We start from the raw sequence: 20,102 nt of genomic DNA, 5'->3' as shown, positions 1-20,102 counted from the left end.
TAGATTATCAGAGTAAATACAAACCGCAAACAAAATGCAAACCACCCAAACCTAGCTGGATCATTAATGCCTACGATGAGTGTATTTACACTTTTGACTCTACATCAGCATAAGTTTGTGTCAGTCACGCAAACTTGAAAGGCAGTTAGTGGGTGACAGTTTGGAAGACAAGAATAATGAGTTCACTTTGCACTGTAAGCACTCCTTCACAAACTCTGTGCTATTCTGTTTACACATATTTGTCAAAATCCACCATATTTGTATTTTACTTTTCTATTAATTTAGGAAAATGTCTCACTGACTCCTTTTATCTTACCATAACTTTTAAATGTGCATGCAAAATGTTTCCAAGACTTAAAGAAAACAGAGATATGTACAGGATTTTAAGAAATGTATTCATTTATTTTTTCCACCAACCGAAAATTATGTTTAGTTACAAAAATTTCAAAAACAAAAATTAAGCTCTGGTGAAATGGGAGGAAACATTGTGACAGTCATATAAAAAGCTGGGCTGTGATGTTGTTGTTTCCATCAGCTAAGAGAACAAGACCAGAGAGATCAGCGGTGTGACAAAGAGCAGAAGGCCAGCAGTTGTACTGATGGCACTGTTGCAGAGGTCACCCTGGCAGCAGCTGATTTCTGCTCCACCGATTCCTGGGATCTGTGCAGATTGTGTGCCTGAGCAAATCACCTTGGAGGCACAGCCCTTTACAGTCCCCTTTTGCCCTCCTGTAGTCACTGAGGAAATGAAAAGAGGGAATCACTGAACGTTTTTCTGAGCAGAAAAGAACAAACATGCAGACACTGAATGCTGACGTCCTGTTACCTGTTGTTGAGATGCAGTAGTCCTCATCTCCATCGCAATTTAGAGTTTTACTGCAATCAGTTCCATCACAATAGAAGCACTTTTTCCCATTTGGAGAGGAGATGCTGCCCTCTGTTAAATACAGAAATATGTGTAATATTTGTTTCCCTGCTTATTTTAGCATTGTGCCAAAAACATCAGCATGAAAAAAAACAAAAGAAAACAAAAGAAAAACCGTTTATGTTATTAATATGTTTATTGTTTGAGATTTTTTTTTTATTTTTTTTATTTTTATTTATTTTTTTTTTGCCTTACTGATGTTAAAGCATGGATGGCAAAAAACTTTTTAAATTTTTTATTTGGCCCAAATCGTTTTTCTCACACTCCAGATATTGATCTTGCAGCTTTGACTTCCCAACTAAAGAGTTCGATCACAAATCTCGGAGTAAAAATTGATTCTGCACTTACCTTTGATGACCACGTAAACGGGGTGGTAAAATCAGCATTCTATCACCTCAGACGTTTAACGAAGGTTAAGCCCTTTCTTTCCAAGCGTGACTTGGAAAGTGTTATTCATGCCTTTATTACTTCACGTTTAGATTATTGCAATTCTCTTTTAATAGGGGTTGGGCAGGGCACTTTGTCACGCTTGCAACTAGTGCAAATGCTGCGGCACGATTTTTAACTGGGAGAAGGAAATTTGATCACATCACTCCGATTTTGGCCTCTCTACACTGGCTTCCAATTGAATTTAGAATCCGTTTTAAAGTCCTTTTATTGGTTTTTAAATCTCTAAATGGTCTGGCACCTGTTTATTTGTCTGACTTGTTGAAGCCCCGTGTCCCCACTCGTTCCCTTCGGTCAGCTGAGCTGTTGCTGCTTTCGGTCCCAAAGTCACGGCTGAAACTTAGAGGAGACCGAGCGTCCTCTGTCGCAGCGCCGATGCTTTGGAATAACCTTCCTCTCCATATTAGACAGGCTACATCAGTGCCAGTTTTTAAGTCTTTATTAAAAACCTATTTTTACTCCCTGGCTTTTAACTCTGTGGTTAACTGACATTTTTTTTTAAATTAATTTTATTGCTATGTGTGGTTTCTGCTATCTTATTACTATATGCATATTTGTATTGTACAGCACTTTGGTCTACTGGTGTGTTTTTAAAGTGCTATATAAATAAATAAATGATGATGATGATTTTTCATTCACAAAATTTTAAAAGATTGATTATTTTGCCCTCTTCTATTCAAGTGAATTTGACGATTGAGAGAAAGGTTTTGACTCACTTCAAAACTTTCTCAACATATTTAATACAAATAAATTGATTTTTCTTTTTCTTTTTTTTTTTTTAGTTTCAAGGACAGGAAATTGCATTTCAAAATACCATGATAGAAATTACCAGGGGCATCTTGAGAGTTGCAAAGGTTAGAGGTGCAACACTTGCTGGTAATTACAGTTTGGATAACTCCATAGTTGATTGAGGCCTGAACACACTCCTCAGCTGCAGCACAACCTTTCTCTTTAACATCAGCCTTGGTTTCACCTGCAACCAAAGACGAACCATTGAAAACTGAACCAGTTCAAAAGAAGAATAAAATAAAAACTATAAAATATCATACCTGCATATGAAGTCAGTCTGAATGATCCACACTGAGTGTTGGAAGGACAATCTTTTGTTGTCTCATTGCAGCTTCCAGAGAGGTCCGGTATGCATTCGTAACATGTCAAAGCACAGGCTGATAAAACAAAGATAAAGATAAGTGAATTTTTTTTTGCTTCTAATGCATGGACAAATTCTAAAACATTCACTAAAATGAACAGTTTAAAAAATAGAGGGCCAACAGTACAATAATTAGTATAATAATTTGTAGAACGTAGACAAACGTTTACTGGGTTGTACTAAAACATGTTGTAGAAGCATTAAAAAAGAAAATGTTTCATTGAATATTACAGAACTTTCTTCAAAAGAACAGATAACTGAACAAAAACTTGCCTCTAGGGAGCAGCACCATCCCAAGGATCAGCACAAGGATCTGCATCGTGTGATGATCAGATAGAAGTGAATTCTAATTTAGTTTCTGTTCAGGTTATAAGTAATTCTCATCTAGGGGAGTGGTCTGCTCTCTCTGACCACTCCTTAATTCTGCCTTTCTCAGTGAAGGAACCTGACTATCGAAAACAAGCCATTGAATAAGAATTTAAGTTTCCAACTTATGTAGGAATTCTTTGTATTCATTTTATTTTCCACATAATTCAAGTTACAGTTTTTTCTGAATGCTTAAACCCTAGCTGTGATTCTTATAGCACAATTTCTAAAACTATTAATACTTATAGCAAAACCGCTCACTGAGTTTGCAAAACTAAAAGCACAAACACTGCTTTGCACTCAGTTTGCCATTTTGTAACACACACTTTGCAAACCTGTAGCTACAATCCACTGCACAGCACTCTTTTTGCAGAACTGTAAACACAACTCACTGCTTTACACTCAATTTCCAAATGATCAACACACTCCTAGCAAAACTATACACATTTATGGCCATTATTTACACTATTTTATCAACTGTCTGGCACACTGTCACATGTGAAAACTTTTTTAGATAATTAGTTCACTTTGCAATCAACCAAAGCACTATAATACAGGTAAGCTGTGTGTGTGGAGTACAATGGAGGGAGCAGGAAGAGTGAGAAGTAGAGGAGGCTGAGGAAGAGGACGTGGAGGTGAAGAAGTAGGACGAAGAGGATGACAAGGACAAGGAGGAGCAAGAGGAGGACGAGGAGGGGGGAGAGGAAGGGTAAGAAGAGTAAGAAATAGAATTGCTGATGACATCAGAGCTACAATAGTGGACCATGTAATCAACCATGGAGTGACCCTGAGGGAAGCTGACCAACGGGTTCAGCCTAACTCGAGCCGCTACACTGTAGCAAGCATCATAAGGACATTTTGAAATGAGAATCGGTTAGTACAGTCACTTTGCACTAAGATTTGTAGCACTGCCATGCTAATGAGAAACACAACAATACCATAGATGTAAAAATACAGAAATTGTTACTTTACAGAATTGCTAGATGACCAGATGCTGGGGGCAGAGGAAGAATGTTCACTGCAGACCAAGAAACCCATATAATCAATATGGCGATTGCAAATAATCCTATACTTGGAAATAAACACTTGTGTTTGTTTTGATGTGTGTGAATAAACACCAGTACTTGAAGTTTGGATCCCTCTATGCTTACAGATCTATGACAAAAGTATGAGCTCAAACTGACATAGCCTACCTTGTGCACAGAGAAAGCAAAAGCCAGATGTGTTTTTTATTCATACCATCAGTGTGTAGTTGGTGCATTGTGTGCTTATTAATATGATGGCTTGTGTTAACTGTTGGATACGAAAATACCATTTTTACAAAGGTGTGGTGAGTTAAGCAAAGGTTATTCGCTTTTACAAGAAAACTACAATGTTTTGCTGATTGGGTGAAGAGTTTTCTTATTTGTGTGTAGAGTTTTGCAAAAATAGCCAATAGTTACAAAAAATGTGCTTAAGCCATCAGAAAAAACTGTAAGTGAATGGTAACATTTTTAAATTGCTTACAGTTTTTTCTGAATGCTTAAACCCTAACTGTGATTCTTATAGCACAATTTCTAAAACTATTAATACTTATAGCAAAACAACTCACCGAGTTTGCAAAACTAAAAGCACAAACACTGCTTTGCACTCAGTTTGCCATTTTGTAACACACACTTTGCAAACCTGTAGCTACAATCCACTGCACAGCACTCTTTTTGCAGAACTGTAAACACAACTCACTGCTTTACACTCAATTTGCAAAGGATCAACACACTCCTAGCAAAACTATACACATTTATGGCCATTATTTACACTATTTTGCCAACTGTCTGGCACACTGTCACATGTGAAAACTTTTTTAGATAATTAGTTCACTTTGCAATCAACCTAAGCACTATTATACAGGTAAGCTGTGTGTGTGGAGTACAATGGAGGGAGCAGGAAGAGTGAGAAGTAGAGGAGGCTGAGGAAGAGGACGTGGAGGTGAAGAAGTAGGACGAAGAGGACAACAAGGACAAGGAGGAGCAAGAGGAGGACGAGGAGGGGGGAGAGGAAGGGTAAGAAGAGTAAGAAATAGAATTGCTGATGACATCAGAGCTACAATAGTGGACCATGTAATCAACCATGGAGTGACCCTGAGGGAAGCTGGCCAACGGGTTCAGCCTAACTCAAGCCGCTACACTGTAGCAAGCATCATAAGGACATTTTGAAATGAGAGTCGGTTAGTACAGTCACTTTGCACTAAGATTTGTAGCACTGCCATGCTAATGAGAAACACAACAATACCATAGATGTAAAATTCCAGAAGATATTTTCCCCTGTGCCTTGGACTAGAGCAGCGCTCCCCAACCCCCGGGCCTCGGACCGGTACCAGCCCATGAGTCGTTTGGTACCGGGCTGCGAGAGTTGAGGCTCAGATGTGAAATGTATGGTTTTCAGGGTTTTTATCGGTTTTCAGCGTTATTTTGTTATCGTTTTTATCGTTAACTCACTTTTCCTGGGTCTTTTCACGTGTGTTATGAATAAATCTTCTCTTTTTTTTTGGTACCGGTACTAGTTTTATTTTGTTGTGTTTATCCGCGACCAGTGTTGGGAAGGTTACTTTTAAAATGTATTCCATTACAGAATACTGAATACATGCCCCAAAATGTATTCTGTAACGTATTCCGTTACGTTACTCAATGAGAGTAACGTATTCTGAATACTTTGGAATACTTAATATATTATCATGCTGTTTACAACTACATGAATGTCCTATTGCTGTGATTTATTACTGATACTGAAGGTCCGCGGCTCCGAAACGTAGTAAAGGGACCTCTGGCTAATACGTCGGGTTCGTGTCGGGCTGGTAGCCGAAAACTAGCTTTACTTTGTTGTCTGGGTCAACTTTGCTTGCGGGAGACAGAGAAAGGCGTTGAAAGGCTTCTCCAACGGAACTTATTTTTTCCGGAGGAAAACACGAACACAGTGTACAGTTGAGTCTTAATAGCTTACTTACAAATGGGCTCCTCAGGCACTCTTCTTGGCTGCAGTGGTTATTATTATATTTACATGCTTCCAGCTCCCGTTTTTGCTCCGTGACAGCTCGGACTTTTCCTTTCTCTCCCTCCCTCGCTCACAGACACATAACGGGTATGGCAGTCCATTCTCGCTGCAGCACGGACTACACTGCCCATCAGGCTACATGCTTTAGAGCTATGCCTGTAGCATTCTGCCTTTTAGCTTAGCACAACAACAACAACAAAAAAGCGCTCTCTCACCCAGGAAACACGCAGAGAGAGCGCGTCACCCTGTAACCATGGCAACCGTAACGCTGCCGCCTGGAACAACAGAACGTAGCTGTCAAACAAACCCAAACAGTCCTGACCCGCGACAATATGAAACAGGGAAGTACCGCCATGTATTCCATTTATTTCAACAAAGTAACTGTATTCTGAATACCACCTTTTTAAACGGTAACTGTAACGGAATACAGTTACTCATATTTTGTATTCTGAATACGTAACGGCGGTACATGTATTCCGTTACTCCCCAACACTGTCCGCGACACCTTAAAGGCCGGTCCGTGAAAATATTGTCTGGCATAAACCGGTCCGTGGCACAAAAAAGGTTGGGGACCGCTGGACTAGAGGACATTTCATGTGATGTAGACGAAATTTTGTGGCCGGACCCAGAGAGATGACACAATGTAGACTGATTTCTTTTTTTTCCTCAGTGAAATTACTATTTCGTTTTGACTTGGAAATAAACACTTGTGTTTGTTTTGATGTGTGTGAATAAACACCAGTACTTGAAGTTTGGATCCCTCTATGCTTACGGATCTATGACAAAAGTATGAGCTCAAACTGACATAGCCTACCTTGTGCACAGAGAAAGCAAAAGCCAGATGAAGAGTTTTCTTATTTGTGTGTAGAGTTTTGCAAAAATAGCCAATAGTTACAAAAAATGTGCTCAAGCCATCAGAAAAAACTGTAATTCTCTATCAGGACTGGGCCTTTGTAACAATGATCTTTGGAGGATATCCTCCTTTGTTCAATTTGTAAATGAATGTTTTAACTAAAAAAAAGTGTGTGTGTATATATATATATATATATATATATATAGATATATATAGATATATAGATATATATGTGTGTATGTATGTATTCTGTAAAGTTGTTTCATTCTATTGCTGAAATATGTTTAGGCTGCAAATCATTTTCTTTAAGAACAGACGTACATTTTTTTGTCTTTGACGACCAGTGACTGTTTTAAATGTCAGTAGAGTATGCTTTAACCATGTAATCACTCTGTGTGGTAGTTCTTGAAGACCGTTTAATTTCTTGCACTGAATGAAAAACAAAACTGACTGTGATTCATGAGAAATGAAAGTTACCGACCACACAAAATGTATTTAACCATTATTGCCACATACATTCCATCTTACAGCAGACACACCAGTTTTCAGTGGTATATTTTTCACTTTCATATTTACCCTACTCTTTTTACAAGGGTAATAAAAAGACAGAAATCTGTCTTTTTTATTAGAGATGTGCTGAGAGAAGACACTTTCTTTTCCCGCTCACCACCTCTGCACAGGCTGTAACTTTACCTGTAACTATCAAAATTCCTGAGGACAGTCCCAGGAAACTATTTAACAAGCAGGACTCAAAGTCTGAATAATTATATTTATTTTATGCTCCAGTGATGTTCGTACTGACTCTTATTTCAAACATCTCATTCAGCTGCACTTCTTTTGTCTTTGTGTGATCTGATCAGTGAAATAAAACTGTACATAAGAGCAGTTCAACACGTGTCAGCAGAGCAGACGACTGTATTCAGAGAGGGCCGAGGACTTTTTCACACCATCCCAGATACGAGCTGCATAGTGAAACCTGTGAAAACAAAAAAAGTTAAGACAGGAAACGGAGGGATGAACTTAGACAAAATCCCAATAATTTCACAAAAAATCCAAATAGTATGTATTTCTGCACCAACCTTACTTATTAACACTTTTACTTTCTTTATATTGCATGGAATTATATGTTTCTTTTCACTGTGGTAGTTCATTTTCAATTGATATTGTGTTAAGCATGTTGAGAAAAAAAATTAACCTGATATCCCACAGCAAGAAATTTTTTTCACCACTCTGAAGGGTATGTTCCTGACCCTAAACAACATGCAAAGATTTATTTACTTGTCACACAACAGGCCTCAGAAGTTTTACCTTATCAGAAGAAAAGATTTTTGTAACCTTCTTTGGTCAAATTATCCTCCATCATTTTCCTGCACAGGAGGCAAGAACATATTGACCTCAATGAGATTTTTAGATTTCTTTTTAGAGATGCTTCTGATATCTCATTAAAGCTGGTAATACGGAAGCATAGTTCCATCAGTCTTTATTTCAAAGAGAAGGCTAGTCCAACAATAAAACTTTTCATACTTTGAATATGGTTTGGTTACCTTGAATGATTGACTAGCTTTTAATGACTTAAAATCCAGGTACAAAACTGTTGTGCAAATATACGGTACTAACATCATTAATCTACTATAAAATTGCAATCTGCAGATTTATTCATGTGAACATTATAACACATCCGTATTTTGCTTCTTAAAGGTTATAGTATGACCTCTGTGTTCCATGTAGCTTTTCTTCTTTTGTTTGCAAAGTTAAATAACCAACTGGGCAAAGACATCAAAGAACCTATAACTCACTGTTTTTGAGTCTAAATAATTAAATTGGTATTAGTTAGAAATCTTCACTGTTAAATTAGAATAACATCTATGCTGCATTTTTCTTTTAGTCCTGATGGGATTCTATTAAAACTAGTTTGAAAACATGTTGTTTTAGTTTTAATTTTGTGTATTTGTTTGAAATTTTAGTGTTATTAAATTGCATTATGGATTTTTGTATCATATATTTAATGGAATATTCTGTAAAGTTGTTTAATTCTATTGCTGAAATAATTTAGGCTGCAAATCATTTTCTTTAAGAACAGACGTAAATTGTTCTTTTTTCTTTGATGACCAGTGACTGTTTTAAATGTCAGTAGAGTATGCTTTAACCATGTAATCACTCTGTGTGGTAGTCCTTGAAGACAGCTTCATCTCTTGCACTGAATGAAAAACAAAACTGACTGTGATTCATGAGAAATCAAAGTTACCGACCACACAAACTGATTTAACCATTATTGCCACATACATTCTACCTTACAGCACATATCAATAAAAACCAGACACACCAGTTTTCAGTGGTGTATTATTCACTGCATATTTCCCTTATCTTTTCAAAAGGTAATAAAAGACAGAAATCTGTATTTTCAACTATCAGTGCATCAAAACTGAAACACAGTCAAGAACGACTTGAATTTAAAAACTATTCTCGCATTTTTATTAGAGATGTGCTGAGAGAAGACACTTTCTTTTCCCGCTCACCACCTCTGCACAGGCTGTAACTTTATCTGTAACTATCAAAATTCCTGAGGACAGTCCCAGGACACTATTTAACAAGCAGGACTCAAAGTCTGAATAATTATATTTATTTCATGGCCCAGTTATGTTCATACTGACTTTTCTTCAAACATCTCATTCAGCTGCACTTCTTTTGTCTTTGTGTGATCTGATCAGTTAAATAAAACTGTACATAAGAGCAGTTCAACACGTGTCAGCAGAGCAGACGACTGTATTCAGAGAGGGCTGAGGACTTTTTCACACCATCCCAGATACGAGCTGCATAATGAAACCTGTAAAAACAAAAAAAGTTAAGGCAGGAAACGGAGGGATGAACTTGGACAAAATCCCAATAATGTCTCAAGATTTCACAAAAAATCCAAATAGTATGTATTTCTGCACCAACCTTACTTATTAACGCTTTTACTTTCTTTATATGGCATGGAATTATATGTTTCTTTTCACTGTAGTATTTCATTTTCAATTGATATTGTGTTAAGCATGTTGAGAAAAAAAAATTAACCTGATATCCCACAGCATGAAATATTTAGTATTTCATACTTCATATTTACATGAAGTATTTGAAATACCACTCTGAATGTGTTGTGCTTGTAGGTACATGCAGCAGGTTGCACCATGCCTCAGAAAACTATTTCACTACAAACCATCAGCGCTCATTTCCTTTAGTTTAAAAAAAAAAAAAACAACAACAACAAAAAAAACACCAGGTTGTGGCCACTGAAAGTAAAGGGGAACAGAGAGACCCCTTCGTCTCTAATAGAAATTCGGCATTTTTTCCAAAGGGATTAGAAACTCTTTCTATGGGAGTTCAAAAATAATGACACTTATGATGGCTTTGTTGAGAAAACCAGTTTAAAACGTAAAATTGATTCTCAACCTGAGCGCAGGATATACTTCCTCATTTATACTTGGTTGTCTTGCTTTTTTCCCACAGATTAGTCACCTACACTTTTTAAATACTGGAATGTGAATAAAATAATTATTCATTTGTATATAAATAGTACAATATGATTTTTACCAGTGAGAATAGTGTGTGACAGCTGACAGCGGGGCATGGCCAGCATTTGGCTGCGGAGTTTTGAAACCATGGTGGAGAAGGCCGGGTGTCCTCTATAGCCGGGGAGCAGAGAGAACAGTGGGTATGTTCCTGACCCTAAACAACATGTAAAGATTTATTTATTTTTCACACAACACACGAGAGGTCACTTGAGTGTTACCTTATAAAAAGAAAATTATTTGTAACCTGCTTTGGTCAAATTGTCCTCACCATCATTTTCCTGCACAGGAAGCAAGAACATATTGGCCTCAGTTGTCAGATAGTCCTGCCCCAGGCCTGGGAAGATATTGCAGTCGAGCATGGATAATGTTCCTGAGAATAAAGCATGCGTTATAGGTGTGGCCTGCCAGGTAATTCACTTCAGAACTACTGATTGTTTACAGGACTACTAAAAGAAACACATTCACTAAAAACCTTTGGACAGTCATAAAATGTCATAAAACAGTCATATTACAAGTACAAAGCAAACAAAAGGTTTTCACCTAGAAACACCATAAACCTGATGGAGCCTTTTACCACTCCTGAATCCACATTTGGAACTTTTGGTTCAAATCATTCTTAATATGTATGAAGGAGGTCAGAAGAGAGGTACAACAGTGATTGTCTACAGCCACCTGTATAACATGGTAGAGGCTCGTCACAGCTTGGGGACGTATTTCAGCCAGCTTTGTTGATAGAGTCATGAACGCAGAAAAGGATTAAATTCTGACACTGATCATGTGAGAATGATCCCAAACACACTGCCAGTGGCGTAAAAGCATACCTGGCTAGAAAAACACTCAAAGGAACACTAACAGCCAAGGGGTGGGCAATGTACCCCCACCCCCAACCAGAAAATCTTCTACCTGGCACACTGCACTGAGAATATGAGTTTATATACTTCTGGATAGGGAAAAATATAGCAACAGTGCAAGTTTCAGATGAGTGAGGGAATGAGACTCGCTGTCGTTTGACATCCTCACAAGGAGGATGTCGAACAAAATGTGGTAATTTGCAAAAGATGCTGTAAATTTATAAAAGTATCAGTACCACAAATTCATTCAACTGCAAAATTAAGACTGTTTTAAACCCTGCATGTCAACGTCTCCCCACACCAAAGAAAACCTCAAATAAACCATCTGTGATAACTGTGACTGTTTTTATAGTCACTATGTAGACTTTTGTTTCTGTAATTTGAGGTCATTACATTTTTTACTCACCGGGACTCGTTCCCGGTGGGTGATGGGCTCTGCCAGGGCTGCTTTTTGTCACCGATTCTGTTCATAATTTTTATGGACAGGATTTCTAGGTGCAGCCAAGTGGCGGAGGGCTTTCACTTCGGTGGCCTCAGAATCTCATCTTTGCTTTTTGCGGATGATGTGGTTCTGTTGGCTTCATCGAGTGATGGCCTCCAGCTCGCACTGGAATGGTTCGCAGCCGAGTTTGAAGCAGCGGGAATGAGGATCAGCACCTCCAAATCTGAGGCCATGGTTCTCAGCCGGAAAAGGGTGGAGTGCCCACTCTGGGTCGGGGATGAACTCCTGCCCCAAGTGGAGGCGTTTCAGTATCTCGGGATCTTGTTCACGAGTGATGGGAGAAAGGAGCCGGTCGATCTACGTTCCTACCCTCACCTATGGCCACGAGCTGTGGGTAGTGACCGAAAGAACGAGATCGCGGATACAAGCGGCGGAAATGAGCTTCCTCCGAAGGGTGGCTGGCCTCTCCCTTAGAGATAGGGTGAGAAGTTCAGCCATCTGGGAGGGGCTCAGAGTAGAGCCGCTGTTCCTCCACATCGAAAGGAGCCAGCTGAGGTGGTTCGGGCATCTGACAAGGATGCCTCCTGGGCGCCTCCTGGCTGAGGTGTTCTGGGCATGTCCCACCGGGAGGAGGCCCCTGGGCAGACCCAGGATATGCTGGAGAGATTATATCTCTTGGCTGGCCTGGGAACGCCTTGGTGTTTCCCCGGATAAGCTGGAGGAGGTGGCTGGGGAGTCTGGGCTTCTCTGCTTAGTCTGATGTCCCCACGACCCGCCTCCGGATAAAGCGGAAGAAGATGGAAGGATGGATGAATGGATGGACATTTTTTATTCTAAAATTTTTTATTCATACCTGCGTATCCAAGAAGATAACTCTCTGCTATGTGATGAAGAAATCAATCCCTGCGCTCGGATTTCCGCCTCTTTCCTTGATTTCTTGGGTCTGGGGTCTGAATACAAAACATCTGTTCACACAAACACACATTTTTATTCCATATCACCGCCAAAGAACTGTTCAAGTGATTTTTTTTTTCAAATTAATGATTAGCTCAATTGAAGTAATCACACTGATCCTTTAAAAAAGAAATGCATCTGTAATTATCAGACAAATATAGCATTATATTGAGCAAACATTCCACATTTTCTCTAAACAAAAAGCATTTTACTATAATGACTTACTTCGAATGCCCTATACACAGCGCTCTGTTAAACTAGACCAGCGTTTACCTTTTGGAGCCATGGCACATATTTCACATTAGAAAAAGCACACAAAACACCACCAATCAAAAATGTCACAAAAAGCATATTGATAATTCTTCCCTGCGCCCCAGGTATAGCGGAATTGGCTCAGTTTGTCCCCAGAAAACACTTTTTGCTTTCTTCTGATCACTACTCATGCTAGGGCCTTCATGCAGGTCGGAATTTTCTTGAGGACCCAGGTCAGATGACTACTTTTTCTTTTCAAATATTTATCTATTGTTATTATACCGTGTGTTGTCTCCCTCACAGCATGACTATTATGTAATTTCTTCTTCATCTTCTTCTGTTTTAATGGCAGTTGGCAACCCATTTAATTACACTAGGTAGTTGTACTGCCTTCTAGTGGAAGAGAATTCTAATTGTTCTGTTCATTACTCATGCCAGTCGCTTGGAGTACTAACCAGGTGGAACCAGATAATCCTCCATGCCACACCTAATCATTTCTTATGGCACACCTATGTGCCGTGGCACAGTGGTTGGGAAACACCGAACTAGATGTTCTGTTAGAAAACTCCACTCTCTGGAGGCCTTATAACGCCCCTGTGTGTCAAGCAATACCTCACTCTTAACACAAGGTTTTGATAGGAAGGATAAAATGTATGCAGACAAGTTCTACTGATGTATGCACTTATTCCCTCTTAACTTAAGTAGGCATTTCACTTGAATAAGTGAAAGTGAAAGACATCTGTGAGACTTTTTCCCTCCATCCCAGATACTAATATTAGTGAAACCTGAAAAAACAATAAAGAACGTTAAGACAGGAAACAGTAATAAGCTTTAAAAGACACCAATAATGGCCCAAGATTTTTCAAAATAATGTTGATTAACAACAAATGAAAGAAAGAAATATAAAAATGTTATGTATTTTTTCATTAACCCTACCTAATATCACCTTTCCTTGTTTTTCTTTCTCTTTGTCTATCTGGCTGTTTCAGTATTGTGTGCTGATATAGTTGTGTCTTTTCAATTTACTATTTTTTAATCAGAACCTTAGTGGGGGAAGGTCATTGTCCTGTGGAAGACTCCATGTGTGGTTTCAGTGCAAAAACAGCACCACAGAGAGCCTAACCTAAGCCCAAAGAGGACCATCCTCAGCCACTTACGACCTCTGGTGACCACACTACTGGACGCCTTGTTGTTCATTCACCATTCGGGGATTGGTGTGGATAATGCAGTCATTTGCCTCCTCCACAGAATATTGCCACACCTGGAGAGCACTGGAAGTACTGAGGGTCAGGTGTTTTTTTAATTTATTTGGTGCTTTCAATAAAATCCAACAGACACTGCTGAGGGAGAAGGTGTAAGGAGCAGGAGTCAACCATCGCATTACTGCATACGTTGATTACCTCACCAACAGACCACAGTATGTGATGTAGTGATGGGCAAAGGAAGAGTTTGTAAATCTGAAACCCATCTGCACACTGACACCTACTGGCCACAAAATAATATTACAAATAATATTCTTCAGAAAATATGTGTGAGAATGTTTCACTTGCTGAGTAATTTAGTGCAATGCACTACACCGAGTGCCAAATTCTCTTGGCTCTCGGTGGAGGCGGACGCATCATTTTTCAAACTCCCTCCTTTATCTTTCCTCCTTGGCTTATCAACTGGTCCCTTAATGAAAGTGACACCCTATTCTCGACGAGAAGCCTGGGCTCAGGAGAGGCTGATTGTCCTGCAGAGAAGTTTGCTGCCGGATACGCGATGGTCGGTTGCTTCGTGTGCTTGGCAACACTCTCAATGGAGGACATTGAACGACCCCACAAGGCTGGCTGACACGATTGACGATGGGCAAACCATGAGTAGACTGTGTTTGTTGAGCGCATTATGGATAACATCTTGGAGAAGGTCATGGCTCTGCAATGGGAACTGAGAGACCTGTGACCAGTGATCGACATTGAGATCAACTGCAAAATTGGAATGCAGTTCTTCTTTCAAACCCCAACCAACCATCTCCTTCATGCGGCTACCCAAGGCCAAGACTGGCCAGAACAACAATTCTCCTTGCTAACAGGACTGTGTTTTAACTATCTGCTCCTCTCCTTCAAGGTCACCTGCATCAGCTGGAGGACTGTTGACTTTTGCTTTGTTGTTCTGTAAATAGTTTGAAATGTTTATTTAAAAATTTTTAGGTAAATAGCTGCAAAAAACTTTGTTTGCAAAACTCAGTTACTTTTTTTGAAGAAGTAACTATATAATTAATTGCCTAACACTGGTCATTATATACTGTATTTTGCCGACAGAGAGTTACAGGAATCTCTATCAGACCACAGACTCATACTCATAATACCACTCAGAGCTTTATAAAAAAAAAAAAAAAAAAAAGATGTGTCTTCAAAATTGGAAAATTGGAGTTAAAGTTATTTTTTACTTTCAATAGTGTTAACATACGACACAGGTCATGAACAAGATTTTTTTTAAAAATTTTCATTGTAAGTGGGCTAAAGTACTTAATTAAAAGTAGTCTAACATAAATGTAAATGCTGTCATTTGATTATTTTAATAAACCATGTAACTTGGATGGATTAGATGCTGGCGTGACCACAGTGCACACGTCTGATGTTGCTCACAGTGGTCCAAGGGACCGCTCAGGGAGTTTGTGTGTTCGCTCAGACACATGAAAAATTAGAGGGAACATTGCTCTGACCTGTTTTCCCAATGTTATGTTTGTGTATTCTATGTATGGTCAGAAGGGGTGCTCATGGTGGTGTTGGATTGTCTGGCAGCCTTTAAAACAATTTCCCTTGGGATAAATAAAGCATTATCAATCAATCAGTCAATCAAATCATAAAATATAATGAGAAAACACACTGTTTTTTTGATTTTCAATTAATTCAAAATAAATGTTTAAAAATCAAGAATAAATGTTATTTCCTTCTAAATAACTAAAAGATATCTTTAATTAAGTTATTATAGACTAACTCTGACAACTTGCAACACTCCATTTCACATTGGCCAATACCTTTTTAAATCTGAACATGTCATGGTTCAGAAGTTTCTCAGCAGAGGATGAAAAACCTTTCCTATATATTATGTTTTCAATTAACTTGTGTGCCTTACCCCTTTGGTTCCAAAAAATAGTGAATTTCCCTAGATTAATATTAATAAAGTTAAGATTAATAAAGTTCATGTCTATGTTTAAACTGCCTGCTTTAACAATATTTGTCCATTAGATGGCGATAAACTCTTAGGAGTTGCCTCCAAATCCCCCGAAATTTAATTTTACATTCTTCCAATATTACAGTTTTTTCTGAATGCTTAAACCCTAACTGTGATTCTTATAGCACAATTTCTAAAACTATTAATACTTATAGCAAAACCACTCACTGAGTTTGCAAAACTAAAAGCACAAACACTGCTTTGCACTCAGTTTGCCATTTTGTAAGACACACTTAGCAGAACTTTAAACACAACACACTGCTTACACTCAATTACCAAATTTTCAACACACTCCTAGCAAAACTATACACATTTATGGCCATTATTTACACTATTTTGCCAACTGTCTGGCACACTTTCACATGTGAAAACTTTTTTAGATAATTAGTTCACTTTGCAATCAGCCTAAGCACTATAATACAGGTAAGCTCTGTGTGTGGAGTACAATGGAGGGAGCAGGAAGAGTGAGAAGTAGAGGAGGCCGAGGAAGAGGACGTGGAGGGGAAGAAGTAGGATGAAGAGGACGACAAAGACAAGGAGGAGCAAGAGGAGGACGAGGAGGGGAGAGGAGGACAAGGAGGGGGAGAGGAGGGGGGAGAGGAAGGGTAAGAAGAGTAAGAAATAGAATTGCTGATGACATCAGAGCTACAATAGTGGACCATGTAATCAACCATGGAGTGACCCTGAGGGAAGCTGGCCAACGGGTTCAGCCTAACTCAAGCCGCTACACTGTAGCAAGCATCATAAGGACATTTTGAAATGACAGTTGGTTAGTACAGTCACTTTGCACTAAGACTTGTAGCACTGCCATGCTAATGAGAAACACAACAATACCATAGATGTAAAAATACTGAAATTGTTACTTTACAGAATTGCTAGACGACCAGATGCTGGGGGCAGAGGAAGCATGTTCACTGCAGACCAAGAAACCCATATAGTCAATATGGTGATTGCAAATAATCCTATACTTGGAAATAAACACTTGTGTTTGTTTTGATGTGTGTGAATAAACACCAGTACCAGATGTTTGGATCCCTCTATGCTTACGGATCTATGACAAAAGTATGAGCTCAAACTGACATGGCCTACCTTGTGCACAGAGAAAGCAAAAGTCAGATGTGTTTTGTATTCATACCATCAGTGTGTAGTTGCTGCATTGTGTGCTTAGTAGATGATGGCTTGTGTGTACTGTTTGATACGAAAACACCATTTTTACGAAGGTGTGAAGAGTTAATCTAGCTGTGTTCGCTTTTGCAAGAGAACTACAATGTTTTGATAATTGGGTGACAGGTTTTCTTATTTGTGTGTAGAGTTTTGCAAAAATAAACAATAGTTACAAAAAATGTGCTAAAACAATCAGAAAAAACTGTAACCTTTAAAGCAGGGACTAAAATGGAGTAAAATATGGAAACAAAATGATCTAGATTGTAAAGAAATAAATCAGCAGCTAATGCATATGATGAAAGTCAGCCAAGTGTAGATTTATTTTTCCTATCAATTTGATAAGCTATAATATTGACTATCACAAACACAGATTAAGTGTTTAATCGTTATCGATTAATCAGATGAGAAAGACTTAGGTAAACAGACTGGTATTTATATAGTGCTTGTCTACTCAGTCTGAGCACTCAAAAAAAAATACAGGTCTCTCAAAATGAACTACTCATTGGTTTCCACTGTAGAAATTGCAAACAAAATTTGTTTCATCTATCATCTGTTTCATTAGTTAAAAAACAAACCCTTTGATTTATGTGCTATATTACATTTTATTTTTTAAAGAAAACATTTTCTTAAATATAGAGATGTACACTCGAAAAACAGATTCAGGTCCTTCTTTCAAAGAACACAAATTTTGTTAGTTGTTCATAAATGTAATTAAAAAATATCAAAATAATTGGATTTTCTTTGTGTAAAGTTAAAATTATCCTAAAACAGCACAGGCTGATTCTGAACACAAAATGAATGAGTTTGAGCTAGATTGTCTTCACATTGAAATGATTATTTTAAGTTCAACGAACTCATAATTTTAATTACCAGAAAACAAATTTAATTATTGAAATAATGACAAAATGAATTTGTTTTTTCAACTCAATTTTATACACCCTCAGTAAACTATGCAGTGCTGTTAAAGACCCCTCAAAACAATACTTTCTACTAGAATATGGCATTATATAATAACAAACACAGAATGCCACATTATTAGATTATAAAAAGAAAACAGTAAGAATGAAGTTTGATGAAGCCTTAGGACATCATCCTTCATTGACCACATGGCTGCTGGCTAGCTGCTAATAAGCTAGCACATGCTCCGAGCACTTAAAAGTTGGCGGCTACATAATTTGTCCTCTAAAACAAGGCGCTTTTGAAAAGACCTATCTATATTGTCAAAACACTAGTATTTCAGCAGAGAAGAGAATGGTAACACCACCAAAAGTTCAAAAAACTGTTACAAGCTTCTAGCAGTGCTCTCAGCTCATAGAGAAATACACAATTGGTTATATGAAAAATTAATATGTTACCTTGCATGAAGGTGTAGTTTTATCCAAAAAGTACAGAGAAGCCAACAGTAGCTGCATTCATTCAGGTGATCCTGAAAGAGCCGTTGTGTAACTCAATAACTTTGTGTTTTGAGAGACCATTTTGAGAGAAAATAATTTAGGTTCACCACACGAATAATAATTGCAGTAATGCTGGAATGCTACATTTACGTTGAGTGAGATAAAAAAAAAAAATCAGCTTAAAGAAGACTTGAATTTTGGGGGGATTTCTCTGGTTGGCTGGAACGGCATCTAATAACCAGCTCGCAAAATAAAACAAAGTAAAAACAAACCAACAAACACAAAAACACCAGACATCATGGTATAGACATTTCTAAATTCTATCAGACACATATCCGCGAAAAGTGAGCGCGAGGGCCGTCGCTGTGCCTACTTGCTGCTGCTGCCGTGCTGAAGTCTCACACACAACCTGTCGAAAAAGGGGGGGCTGCTTCTAAATAGAGCACATTTCATTCATAATGTTGTAAATCCAAGTCCATTATGTATTAATGATTTTTTTCCTGGGCTGTGCGAAATCCCAGAAAAAAAACCTTAAACAAACTGAATCTGTGCACTAAGGTGTAGGTCTGTTAGTTTATGTTACGGTGATCCTCAGGTTGGGGGATGGGTGTTAATACTGGAGTGCAAAAGTAAAACCAGTGGAAGATGGACAAGAAAAGTTCAAAGCCATCAGGTGCTCCGTTTAGAAAAAAGAGAAAAGACAAGGAGGAGAAATGAGCAAAAGATACAGGTAAGCAGATGTGTCACTGGAGAATGAGAGGTCATATATCCTGAAATAATCAGAATCAGAATACTTTATTAATCCCTAAGGAAATTATGTGGGTTACAGTTGAAGAAACTGTAAAAGCAGTAACAGTAACAGTCTAAGCTATTTAAACAATACAATATGTTAAAGATTTTACACATTTAAGAAATAGGACTAATGTATACAGATGACTCAATTATAAATATCAAGAATTAGCAAAGGTGATTGTAAATAAATATATTAAGAAAATTGACAAAAATATTACAGAGTAGAAAAGAGCATGTGCAAAAAGGGTGTAACTATTGCAGTGTTTACAGTGTGTTACATGGAGGAGTTGTACAGGGAGATGGCCATGGGCAGGAATGATTTCCTGTGTCATTCAGTGGTTCTTTTTGGTAATCTCAGTCGCGCACTGAACGTGCTCCTGTGACTAGTCAGTACGTTATAGAGTGGGTGGGAAGTATTATCCAGCATTGTCTCTATCTTGGACAACATCCGCCTGTCAGACACCACCCTAAGGAAGCGCAGCTCCATCCCCACAACATTACTGGCCTTGTGGATCGGTTTATTTAGTCTGTTGGCATCTGTGACCCTCAACCTGCTGCCCCAGCATGCAACAGCATAGAAGATAGCACTGACCACAACAGAGATACAACAAGATAACATCAATTAGTAGGGATAGTGAAAAATTCTGTTTACATTTGTTAGTCACTTGGCTATGAAAGTAAACAGTAGATGGACAGTAGACAGTGATGTGGCTTATTG

The 20,102-nt window shown here is 38.3% G+C and overlaps 1 protein-coding gene and 1 long non-coding RNA gene across 2 annotated transcripts; both read right to left on the bottom strand.

Annotated features, from left to right (window-relative positions):
* Window positions 1–374: 374 nt before the first annotated feature.
* On the bottom strand, window positions 375–2,846 carry LOC120442579 (urokinase plasminogen activator surface receptor-like). Its single transcript, XM_039619269.1, has 5 exons — window positions 2,796–2,846; window positions 2,422–2,538; window positions 2,202–2,345; window positions 827–937; window positions 375–738 (listed from the first exon to the last, which is right to left on the bottom strand). The coding sequence occupies exons 1-5, from the start codon at window positions 2,839–2,841 to the stop codon at window positions 536–538; spliced, it is 621 nt and encodes a 206-aa protein (XP_039475203.1). The 5' UTR covers window positions 2,842–2,846; the 3' UTR covers window positions 375–535.
* Window positions 2,847–9,484: 6,638 nt separating this feature from the next.
* LOC120442687 lies at window positions 9,485–10,637 on the bottom strand. The gene is made up of 3 exons (XR_005614865.1): window positions 10,564–10,637; window positions 10,339–10,473; window positions 9,485–9,592 (listed from the first exon to the last, which is right to left on the bottom strand). It is a non-coding gene; the product is annotated as an uncharacterized LOC120442687 (long non-coding RNA).
* Between the last annotated feature and the right edge of the window lie 9,465 nt (window positions 10,638–20,102).

The sequence above is a fragment of the Oreochromis aureus genome, linkage group 11 (assembly GCF_013358895.1).
Source record: "Oreochromis aureus strain Israel breed Guangdong linkage group 11, ZZ_aureus, whole genome shotgun sequence".
NCBI lineage: Eukaryota > Metazoa > Chordata > Actinopteri > Cichliformes > Cichlidae > Oreochromis > Oreochromis aureus.
Note: the sequence above shows the minus strand (reverse complement) of the source record. Positions and strands in the feature narration are given on the sequence as shown.